This window comes from Anopheles moucheti, chromosome 3 (genome assembly GCF_943734755.1).
Source record: "Anopheles moucheti chromosome 3, idAnoMoucSN_F20_07, whole genome shotgun sequence".
Taxonomy (NCBI): domain Eukaryota; kingdom Metazoa; phylum Arthropoda; class Insecta; order Diptera; family Culicidae; genus Anopheles; species Anopheles moucheti.
This window is the reverse complement of record NC_069141.1, coordinates 87111276-87123188: the sequence shown is the minus strand read 5'-3', so window position 1 is coordinate 87123188 and position 11913 is coordinate 87111276. Positions and strand designations below refer to the sequence as shown.

At 45.9% G+C, this 11913-nt stretch overlaps 2 protein-coding genes across 2 annotated transcripts; both read left to right on the top strand.

Annotated features, from left to right (window-relative positions):
• Window positions 1-324: 324 nt before the first annotated feature.
• On the top strand, window positions 325-1926 carry LOC128304192 (BTB/POZ domain-containing protein Tiwaz). The gene is made up of 3 exons (XM_053041353.1): window positions 325-692; window positions 1206-1411; window positions 1493-1926. Exons 1-3 carry the CDS (start codon window positions 334-336, stop codon window positions 1924-1926), a joined length of 999 nt encoding a protein of 332 aa, XP_052897313.1. The 5' UTR covers window positions 325-333.
• A 781-nt stretch (window positions 1927-2707) lies between these two features.
• LOC128303711 (transmembrane protease serine 9-like) lies at window positions 2708-4752 on the top strand. The gene is made up of 4 exons (XM_053040761.1): window positions 2708-2795; window positions 2863-3030; window positions 3097-3961; window positions 4029-4752. Exons 1-4 carry the CDS (start codon window positions 2708-2710, stop codon window positions 4621-4623), a joined length of 1716 nt encoding a protein of 571 aa, XP_052896721.1. The 3' UTR covers window positions 4624-4752.
• Window positions 4753-11913: the final 7161 nt, after the last annotated feature.

Genomic DNA, 11913 nt, shown 5'->3' with positions numbered 1-11913 from the left:
TCCAAATGTGAGGTATAGAAGGGTTCAACATGGCGGATAGTGGTAGGCGGGAGGTAGCGAATCGCGGGAAAGGGCTATGAGAAGTATTAATTATATTTTTTGATAACTTGACAACAGAACACGGCACCACGGTGGTTGCATTGCCTGCGGGGACTCAATTGGACCATGCCAACCACTCCATGCCGCTGCCCAACCCTGTGCAGGTTTCTTCTGTTTTCACCACGACACGATCACTTGACACTTGAGGACACTTGGCACTGACTGTTGCACTACATTCCCTACCCTTCTTCTCTGCTTCATGCATTCATTCACAGAAGGAAATGTAACAGCGATATGGAGCGGGACCGTGATCGTGACCGCGATCGCGAACGTGATCGCGCAGCGGAACGGGACGTGAAACCGCTCGAGCCTCGCGACCTGTCCGCGACGCGCCTCTTCACAGCGACGCAGATCAAAATCAGCACCTCGCCCACCACATCGCCGACCATTTCCAACTCGTCCTCGCCCACACCCACCCCACCGATACCGGCCGTCTCGCCGGCAGTGACCGGCGTTGGCAGTGGGTACCATCATTCGAACCACAAGCAGATTACCGGCATACCGTGTGTGGCTGCAGCATCCAAGTACACCGCACCGGTGCACATCGATGTTGGTGGTACGATCTACACCAGCTCGCTGGAAACATTAACCAAGTAAGTAGCGAAGAAGGGAAGTTTCATTTTCAACATGAATACAATGTACTGCAGCTGAGGAATCATTTATTTAGAAGGCTCTTGCACGTTGGAGGAGCTTTGACAAGCGAATTGAAAATTGCCTAACCTAATACAGGTAGATGAATGAAGAATGACCTATGGAGAATTGCAGATGTGAAGTTTTACCTACTTCAGCCGAAGATCTTGTATAGATAAATGAGAGATTCGTCAAGAATAGAGGAAGTTGATGAGGACATTCTTGAAGTAAATTTGGTAGAAGATCCTTGCGATCATTCTAAGCTTGGGACAAACGAGATCACATCGCTATACAGGCAAATATTACTGTTCTAAATCTTAGTAAGTTAATTATATCAGGTAGTTTGACTAGCTAAAGATATTTTGCTTTGCGAATTACATTCTGCGAGGAAAATGAAGCTTTTGATTTGAGTTTGGAATAGATGTGAGCCATAATTAATATTGTGTACGTATTGTTTATATCTCCTTTTATGCTAGATATCCCGACTCGCGGCTAGCCAAGCTGTTTAATGGCTGCATCCCGATCGTGCTGGATTCGCTCAAGCAACACTATTTCATTGATCGCGATGGAGGCATGTTTCGCCATATACTTAACTTTATGCGCAACTCGAAATTGTTGGTGTCGGAAGACTTCCCGGATCTGGAGCTGTTGCTGGAAGAGGCCAAATATTTCGATATTGTTCGTGAGTATAGCAAGAAGTGGCTTCCACAGGATAATTTTTCTTTGAAGGATTTTCACTGAATTTGTGTCCATTTTCTCTCAGCTATGATCAAACAGATCGAACATCTGAAGAAAGAGCGTCAGCGTAGCGGGAACGGTATCCCACCGTTCGGGGGCAATCGGAGTAAATGCAAGGGTGGCGTACAGACGGACACTACCAACCACGATGTGGTGGCGCTGCACATTTCCCCGGACCTGGGCGAACGCATACTGATCTCGGCCGAGCGGGCCGTGCTGGACGAAGTGTTTCCCGAGACGAACCAGGCGATCCTGGACGCACGGACCGGTGCCGCCTGGAATCAGTTCGACGGCCGACAGGTGATACGGTTTCCGCTGAACGGGTACTGCAAGCTCAACTCCATCCAGGTGCTGACGCGGCTGCTAAATGCGGGCTTCAGCGTCGAGGCCAGCACCGGCGGCGGTGTCGAGACGCAACAGTTCTCCGAGTATTTGCTGATCCGCAAATGTGCGATGTGATAAAGTACTTTCTAAAAGCGTTTAGATCCTTAGCTTTCGAAAAGCCACTCACCCCGTTCGCATCCGCTCTGCAAAAGGGGAAATACGAGTACGATATTGATTAAACACTGTAGGGAAAGCAGGGAGAGATACCTACACCTACACACACACACGATGTACATCGTAACCGCCATGATCGTTACACTTAAAACCTCTACGAATTAGTACAGCATTGTATCCACCAACCACCAACCACTTTTTAAACAGTCTCTTTCCGTATGTGGTGCAGCGTGCACAGTTTGCAGGCGCAAGTACTTAAATGATGAATAAAATAAATACATACACAAGCCCAAGCGTGTCTGCGCGCGCGGGACAAATAATGCAAACATATTCGATGTACGTGAAGTGGCACAAAACCCTTTTGCGGTGAACCTCCGATGTACGTGAAGCATAGCATAAAATCTAGTTAATTATATATTAGTAGCGGTATACCCTTCTCTTAACTTTATGTTACCTCTTTGTATACTACGTAAGTAGTCGGAACGATCGGTCCGATTAATAAAAAAGAACAAAAGCCAGCTCCCACCATGAACTGTGTGCGTTTTTCTGACGTTTGACTTTCATCAAATGTACATCGCTCCGAATTTGCCGGATCCCGTCAACCTTAATCTCTCGACGGGTATTCTCTCGCTGAGATCGTTAGCTATATGAGGGGTTGTTTTGTAAAAAGCATCTCATTAGGTACGTTGTGCTGGGATCGAACAGTTGTGTCTGTCCTGTTCTTGTGTCGTCCATCGCAGGCATGGGAAAGGTTATCAGCGATTGTTGGGGAATCCCATTGGCTCTATTGGTGATGCTTGCGGTGCAACAAGCTGCTGAAGTTTATTCGTGTAATTCAGCTAATAAATCAGCCATTTCCGCGTGCCCACTTGTTAACGTTTCTTTTTTTTTTAATAGCCACCTGTGGAGTTCGCCGCCTAGCACCGATGGGACTGGTGACAAAAGGAATCAAAGCCGAACCGGGCGATTGGCCATGGCATGTGGCTCTCTTTGCCCGCGGAAAGACGGCTAAGCCCGAGTACAAATGCGGCGGATCGATTATCAGCGAAAACTTCATTCTATCGGGTGAGAAGCTCGACGACCGTAACCGTGCGTAGTAATTGCGTCCCAAGCAACGTTTTGTTTTTGCAGCTGCTCACTGTATACAGGAACCGGACCCGGAACGATATTTCATTAAAGCGGGATTGTACCATCTTTACAACGACACTGACCCTAACGTGGTGCTTTACAACCTGTTCGAGATCATCCTACATCCCAAGTACCACAGTCGAAAGTTCTACAACGATATTGCGCTGATGCGTCCTGATCGTGTGATCTCGTTCGCGTCGTTCGCCATCTTCCCTATCTGTCTGTGGCATTCGTACAACGCATCACTGATCGACGTCAGCGCCCAGACGGGTATTGCCGTTGGGTTTGGGTTTGATGAATTTCATCGCATCAGTGAAACGCTTCAGCAAGCCGCAATGAAGGTCATTGAGAAGCAGAAGTGCATCGAGCAGCTACCCGAACACGTTCGCTTTCTGCCCCAGGATGTGGGCAAACTGTGTGCCATCGGGACAGAAACGGGTGCTAACGTGTGTTCCGGTGACAGTGGCGGTGGATTGTACTTTGCGAAGGATAATGTATGGTATCTACGTGGTATTGTGAGTGCCGCTGCCAGGCGGGATCTCGATAATGGGGAGTCAACGTGCAATGCGGCATTGCCGGCTACCTACACCGATGTTGCTCAGTACGCGAAATGGATCACTGCTCATCAGCAAATCGTAGATGACAGAAATCTTCTGAAGTTGGAAGATTGTGGCGTGGCAAGGAACTCGGAAATAGAGGATGAGATGCTGAAGCCCGTGTTCAATCAATATCCGTGGAATGTGCTGCTGGAATTCCGACAGCTAGATAAGGCCCAGATCCATCTCGTGTGTAGCGGAGTGCTCGTACATCCACGATATGTACTTACAGTAGGGCACTGCATAGATGGGATATTCAGTAACTACAATCTGTAAGAGATATCAGACAGTTATCAGGCAGTTCAAGTACTACAAATCATATGTTTCTTTCTTCTACAGCAAATCTGTTCGCCTTGGAGAGTACAACATTCGCACAGTGGAAGATTCCGAAGGTAGTAAACCAAGCGTCACCACCACGTCTCAATCAATCAACATCGAACAGGTGTTCTTCCATCCTAACTACAATGTACCACTGTACTCCAACAATTTGGCCCTGCTGAAACTGAAGCATAATGCCGACACAGCCAAACCCAACATCAAGCCAGTATGTCTTCCAAGCATTGACGACTACAAAGAGACTAGTTTAACGCTAAGTGGCTGGAAGCGTAACAAATTCCTCTTCCCGAAGTTGGAACGTGACGCGATGAATCTCTCATCGGTAGAGACCTGTCGCGAAGCGTACGAAAAGCTCGGAATTCAGCTAGGATCATCGGAAGACATGCTGTGCGCGGTGTACAAAACTCGCCCGAAGGGTCACTGTCACAACTACGCAACGGGGTCGCCACTGCAGTACATCAAGCGGGTTGACAAGGTGCCTCGTTACTTCCTGGCCGGGTTGATGGTGTTTAACTTTCCGTACTGCCGTGCCGAGGGTAATGAGATTTTTGTGAACTTGGACAGTGTCAGCAATTGGATAAAGGAAACGGTGAAATAATTGATCGTTGCTGAAGCTGATGTTTTGTTTTTAGGAACTGTATGCATCTAGTTCAATGTTCTATTCATAGTTGGTTCATAAAAAAGACATTGAGCACATGTTGAATAAATGAAAGATTGGAAGTTTGTACATCTGTTCTAAAAAACTGAAGAATATTATATATTTCAAGTAAGCTCCTCGATACACGAGAAGGTTAACATGATCATGTGTTTAGCTTGGCGTGTAGTATAGCACGAAGGTACTCTACAGAAAGGAGGCTCCTGCAAGACAGTAACAGATCGATATATCACACCCCTATTTGCCCGATTTTGTTACGCATTCTACACCGGGGAAAATATCTTTGTACGTTGATTGAATTTGCGTGGATATCGTGGATTGTAATTTGAAATTATCTGTAGAGAGGTTCTCAGCAAGGAACTGTATCGCATTCAGGTTCAATATATTACACAGAAGAAAATAAATCAAAATACAAAACGCATAATATTTTGATTAAAACCGTTTGACGTTAATTTGAACATTCAAACCATTCTTCGCCTGTACGCTAGATGGCGCTGTTCACTATGCATCTTGTGTCAAAGCAATACTTGCATGCGAGCCAACGTACAAGTATGCAACGAATACTGCAGTTGGGCATGCCACGGTGGGTGCCGTTCATAAGTAGATGACTTTGTGTTATTATTCAAGTTTCCAGGTTTGTTAGTCATTGTTAGAAAACTATAGGTTTACTAACGAATTAACTGAAAAAAGACTTCTTTTGCCGGACACGGTTATTCCGTGTGCCAAAAAATTGGTCTTTATTCTTCACGTGTCGTTTTTGAAAGAGATCGCAGGTGCATCCTGTGATCGGTTTTATCCTTTTTTTTCTTCCTCTTGTATGTCGCTAAAACTTTTCCCTAGCTCTATCTGCCAGGTCGTTGGGGACATTTCACCCACTGTTGAAGTGTTCCCAATAGTCATATTTATTTTATGTTACAGTAATTAGAATAATTCCAGATGCACCGACATATAATTGGAAAATCCATGCTTCTTCAATTACTTTAAACTAATTTAAGGTACTGCTAACTCATTACCCACCACAAAAGATTCATTGAGTGGCTATCGGATAAGTTATTGAAGTCATAACTCGACTATTAAACCGTGCATTCAATAGAGCTACCCTTAGTCCAAATAATTATAAACGAAGGAATAAACGTAGAAAATACAAAACGCCGAATAACTCAAGAGTAGCCCGATTTTAACAACAAAATGTAGCAGTAAACATTCTTCAACACAGCAGTACCATTCCAGCAACGAAATGCAACGAAACTACTTATTTCAATGATTTCCACCGGCGAGATTCCTTCACAGCGCTTCGCTAGATATGCATTACTTAGCATCACCATCTTCCGAAGGATTTTGATCGAAACATTTGCTCAAAACGCTTGCCGATGGACCCCCATTCCGCTCGTTCAAGGGGTAGCGCGAGGAAAGCGAGGAAAAAAACCGGCATGAAGTTGGATACATTCCTGCTGCCCCCTATGTGCCGTCCACACACACGAACCAACTCAGCATCAGCCGTTCCACGTGTGTTGCAACCGCGTCACTTAACAATTTCCACCAGGCAAAATTTCTTCCCCCCTGTTTTATTTAGTTCTCTCAGTATTTTTCGCATTTCTTCCTGTGAAAAAAGCATTCCAACCTGCCGTAGTGCCGGGAGTGACGAGGCTAGCGGGAGTGGGGCGCGAGCAGTTAGGGGAAAAGCGTCCGTACGACGCACGCCCGACACAGCCGGCATTCGCTGGCGGACGGGAAGGACGGGAAGCGTTGTTTTCCCGGTGGAAAGGATGAGGACGGGGTGCGGGCAGCCCGTTGGGTTAGTAACTGGTTGTCCTGGTAGCGGGTTGGAAAACTACCGACAGCACCGGCTGGAGCGCTCTCGCACTGCGAACCGGCACTCGGAAACCTCGGGAACCGATCCGATCGGGTCGCGTTCGTTTGGTCGTTTCATAAATAAACAAGCCGCTTTTCCGGATGCTGTGGAGCCGGCGCGGGGAGTTATCGAGGGTGAAAAATGGGAGGAAAACAGCGCGCAAACTCTCTTCATTGCTTTGCCGACACGCTCGTGCGGGATTCACGAGACCCAAATCGACGCGAGCACGAAAGAGCGTAAAGAGCGAGCCGTTTGCCCATTCAGGCAGTCTCTCGCGCTGTGCGTGCGCTCGCCAATTTTCCGACACCGGGAAAAGCGTCTACCGGTGAAAATTGCCGTTCGGAAAAGCTTCCCAATCGGTCCTTCCTCCTGCCGCGACTGAGCGACCGGGAGCGGCCGTGAGATGAACGATCACGCATCCCCATGCTCGGCTCCCATCTCAGTCATCAGCATCATCAGCAGCGTCATCTGCCGTCTGCCGTTCGCGGTGGATGGAAAAGTTGCTCGTGCTTTCATTGACTGCGGCTTCACCGGGCCCCGTGTGCTCCATCCTTGTCCGGCTGGCCCCACGACAGGACGCCTTCGTCATCAAACCGACCGGCCCGAAGAAGTGGCCCGGTTCGGGTGCCAACGGTGTTGACGCTGACGGTCTGCCAGATGCGAGTAGACGTTCGAGGCCGGCAGATCGCACGAATTTTCGCACGCCACGCCGTGTGTCGGATACCCGTGTGGACTTTTACGCGCCCGCTGTGCTTCACGGCGGTGGATGGGGGATGTTCAGTACAGCTCCTTTCGTCAACACCACCCGTGTCAAACGTGGTGTTAGCGTGTACACGTGCGCCCGCGTGTGATTGTGTGTGTGCGTGTATGTTTGTGTGCGGTTCCGGTGCGGCCTGATTCGGATCAAATCCGCCGCCGCTCCACCGTTTCGCTATCGTCCTGCTTCACCCGGGAAAAAGGCATCACCGGCAAGACCAGTGGAAGAGTGCGAATGTGTGAACGTACATGTGTATTTTTGTTGATGGGCGTCCGTGAGTGCTGTTTGTTCCGTTTCCGGTGAAGACAGGCGGAAAACTACAGCTCGTTTTTCCGGTTACTGTACGCGACGAAACCGCTCTCGGAACAGCGGATTCCAAAAGCATCAAAAGTAAGTTGGCATTTCTGTGTGGGAGATCATCGGATGGCAGCAATAATCCATATTTTGTGTAATACAGTGCGAAGTGAAAGCTTTTAGCGAACAAACAGAAAACCTTCTTACCAAGTTCTTACTGAATTGTTCAAGTGTTAAAGTGCGATTAAACTGAAATCAAATGACGTGAAAACGAAGGATAAATTAATTATATGTTTTAAATCGTTTCTATTTCATATGTGCCATTTACAGTTTGATTAGGGTTAAAATTGTAAAATATCTAATACGTTAATTCATCACGAGAAAGCATATGTGAATATTAATTTAGTTAAATGAAGCAATTCAATTTAAACAAACTATGTCATAACATACAATTTTTATAAAAACACAATTAATGTGTTGATTGAAATTGATTGAAACAAATTCAAAATAGTAAACTTATTGGATGTGCATAATGATGAGACACAACAATTTATTTTTATGCTAGCAAATGTATTAAAAATAGATTTAGGGGTTTACTGAATACTGATAGGACTTGCATAAAATATAGTGTGAGTTGCATAAGTCAAATTTAAGACAATAAGTGCTGCAGAAAGATTTATAAAATTAGCTGTAATGTGTATCAATCGATACTTTTTTTCTTAAAAAAATGTGCTCAACTGAAGGAGATACTATAATAAAAGGAATTTCGAGGTTAAAAGGAATTGCGAGCCCGAAAAACGCTTTAAAAGTGATTGTCAGATAAATTAGCAAAAAAAGGATAAGTTTCTGGAGTCATATAGAAATGAAATGCGAGGTAACTCCCGTAGTGTGTGGTGTTCCAGGAAGGATATTCCATCAAACGAAGGTTTTTGTTTCCATAACCAATAGACTCTGGTAGAGTTTGGTGAGATTGTGAACACACTGATCCTACACTTCGCGGGACGTTCTATCCAAACACCAAAAAAAAACGCATAAAACCCGTCTGCTCCGATTCAAACATCATGCTGTGAAATGATCTCATTTTTAAACAAAAGCATCCAGCTGCAGCATCCGATGTTCAAAAATAGCTACCCTTCGGCTGATTGGAAATGGAGCATGGAGCTGGAAAAAAAAGATTTTTTATGTGTTTCGCACAACCTACCCCACCACAACAGTACGGGGGATTTGCATTGCGAGAAAGGAGAAAAAGCATAACACTTTTAAAACCAACCTTGACTCGCCGTTTTGACTTCACCGGGTAAAGCGTATAGCTTCCGCCCAAGAAAACGGCTGCCAGTCGATGGCGGAGTTATTGAACTCCCATTGCTGCCAGCTTGTTTCCTGCTCAGCCGAGGTTCGTCTGTGCGCCGCCGATGCGATTCTAGGACCCCTAGAACGCATGAAACTAATTAAAAAGTCAAATCACATCATAACCTTCTCGGTCTCTCTCTCTCTCTCCCGGTCTCGGTCGTTCGGTAGCTCGCAAGTAGATTATTTAGTTAATATGTACAAACAGTGTCCAGTATTGAGGGAGATTATTCGTATCGCTACCCGAACAGTGTGTGGGTGCGTGATAATGGATTAGGGGCCACGCGGATTCTAGCCGACCCCGCCTGCTGGAAACCTGTGAGCCTTCTAACGCGACAAATGGCTGGCAAATTAGGTGCTACGTCATCAGTCGGGGTAGGGAGGGTCATTGCATGGAGGTCTCCGAACGTCCGCAAATGTCCAAGGCGGATTGTGAGGGTTCGACATTTTAGGAGGGTGCCTTTGTGAACAGCGAACACAACAACTTTATTGGACCCCAGCATAAAACTAGAAAAACTTGAAACAGTGTACGTGTGTCTATGACGTTGACGTAGGGACGCTTTAATGTTTTCTTCCCCCGTTTCGTTTCATTGCACTCGCGCCCCTCACCCGAACGCAACCCAACCGTAACCCGAAATCCGACAAACCCATGGGGCCGGAAAAGGGGGAAAAATCGTACCAATTTTCCCTGCCCCATTCCCCCGGCCCGCCGGAACCATTTTTCCTTTGTTTTGGTTTTTAGCCCGGGAAAAGGTCATGCTTTTTCCCGTTTTTCATCCGGCGGATTGGAGCTCCATTTGTTGTGGCTCCGGTCTGACGGTAAGGGTGGCCCGGAGTTAAAGTTTAGCAGGCGAAACAATGAAGCATCATGGTGGGTGATTCGCGGTGAATTGAAAAAAACACAACCATTTTTTATGTTTGAAGAAAACTTGGAAAACGCATCATCATTTCGCGTTAGAATTGTTTTATATAAAAGTCATTTTTGTTTCCCTTCATGCCGCTGTATTTAAATTGCAACAGAGAATAAAAAAATAAAATACAGTGAAAAGACACCCTTCCACATCATTCACCAATTCACTCATATGCTGCCGTTACTTTCCTCTTTAACGATTGCGATAGACGTAAAATGCGCTCATAAAAATCACATCACACGTTGATCGATTTGTTTTTCGTGTTCTTCCAAACAAAAAAAGGGAACTTTAAACGGCGCTGCGTTCCGCGGAGGTTGCAACAAATCAGGCCCTATCTAATCTGTGAGCGATTGAAACGCGATGTCTTCAAAGTTCAAACGCAGCAACTAAAAAAAGTTCAACAATCGAACGTTAGAACTCGTAAAACATTGGTAGATTAAAGGAAGTATGAATTGAACCGTCCCAAATCATGGAAGTAACAATATGTAAATAACATTAACCGATGCTGAGCAGCGGGATTTGTATGCGTGTGTCTTTTTATTATTTATTTTCCAAACGACTTTACTGCACGTTGGCGCAATTTGTTATCAAAAGCGATGCGCAGCGTTAAGTAAATTTCTTGTCGATTTAAGCATGACACACACCGCGCCCCGCGCAACCCTATCGTTCATCTACATTCCATTCTATTTGTAAGGGCAGAGGGTCTCAAGCGTCTGGGTTGAAGCTACAGCACAGACACCTCGTCTATTATCATTACCCAGCGTCTTAAACTCACAAGCCTATGGGCATGGAAGTTATCAACCTGTTGTACAATCTCTTTCAGTTCTCCGATCGCAACAGCTTGAGAGCCACTGAGTTAAAGGGGCTGTTATGTTTCCTCCTTCAATTCTCTTTCTTATCGGCGGTCTCACTCTGGCGTTTGTGGGTAGAAAAGGAGAGCTACTCGATCGCACGCACACAAAACATTGAAAATATGTTTATGCGGGCAGGTTCGATCGTACGCACTGCATGCCGTTGGTGAGAGGTGAGAAAGAATAACAAAGAGTAATGTGAGGATGGGACGAAAAGTTTCCCGGTGAGTGAGTTAGAGTTAGAGCATAGCGATCGTAAAGTGTATCGATACATCTAATTAATTATTGGAATTAAGTGATTCGGTGTTCAGAATACGTTTAAATGCAATATATGATTTGTGATGTGGGTTTTGTGATTGCCATGTTTGGCTTCATTTGACATTATTTGTCCGTAGTTGGTTAGTCATCTGCAAATTCGAGATGGGACTTTGTACCGGTCTTGTTGTATCAGACATCAGGCTACTATTCTGGAAATCTTATTTGATAAACGTGGAATAATCCTTTTTTTATCGTATTATTCAGTTTGATATTCTTGATTAAACATAATAACGATAATTGAACATGATTTATTTATAGTTGTATGCATTACTAAAGTAAACATGAACCGGTAATGAAGTTTCGTTGAATTCCGAAGACTCTCAATGAAGACCCGTCGAATTGTTCGATGGGGTTATCAACTGCTAATGCAACCCTCGCAACTGTGCAAGCCTCTTGCATCGGCGCTCACCGCTCTCTCACGCTGTAGCGGCTTGACCGGTCCAAACAAAAACCCAAGCCAGGGGGACTCTCAGCGTCGGCGTGATGTCAGCGGTGACTTCAGTTTTTTTTTAGAAGCCGGTGCGAACCAACGCGATTGCAACGTGCGTCCGCGTCCCTATTCGTTTGGAGTGCTTGTTCCCAAAAGCACAACACGCAGCGTCCTCGTCGTTTCCGGTGCGTGGTGGTCATTGTGAATAGTGCGTGTAAGTGTGGCTTTTCCGATACTTTAATTGTGAACGGTGAACTGCATTCTTCTCAGCACGCATCTCTCTGCAACCATATTCTATTGAAAGCGTGCCCGTGAAGGAAGGGTCAAGAACACTTTCTCTTTCACCGGTCCAAAATGGCGCGAGGCGTCTATCATCTAGCCATGAAGTGCGTTGGATGCTGCGCGTGGTGTGTGTCGGCATGACCGGCGGTGATGTGAGATGGGAGCCGGTTGGTGATTGTGAACCCCAGTCC

What these genes read in the sequence shown, in the direction of transcription:
- LOC128304192 (XM_053041353.1), top strand. Translation starts at nt 334, where the DNA reads ATGGAGCGGGACCGTGATCGTGACCGCGATCGCGAACGTGATCGCGCA. An exon ending in TCGCTGGAAACATTAACCAA is followed by an intron (nt 693 to 1,205) that starts GTAAGTAGCGAA and finishes CTTTTATGCTAG; the next exon opens with ATATCCCGACTCGCGGCTAG. An exon ending in CAAATATTTCGATATTGTTC is followed by an intron (nt 1,412 to 1,492) that starts GTGAGTATAGCA and finishes ATTTTCTCTCAG; the next exon opens with CTATGATCAAACAGATCGAA.
- LOC128303711 (XM_053040761.1), top strand. Translation starts at nt 2,708, where the DNA reads ATGGGAAAGGTTATCAGCGATTGTTGGGGAATCCCATTGGCTCTATTG. An exon ending in CGAAAACTTCATTCTATCGG is followed by an intron (nt 3,031 to 3,096) that starts GTGAGAAGCTCG and finishes TTGTTTTTGCAG; the next exon opens with CTGCTCACTGTATACAGGAA. An exon ending in ATATTCAGTAACTACAATCT is followed by an intron (nt 3,962 to 4,028) that starts GTAAGAGATATC and finishes TTTCTTCTACAG; the next exon opens with CAAATCTGTTCGCCTTGGAG.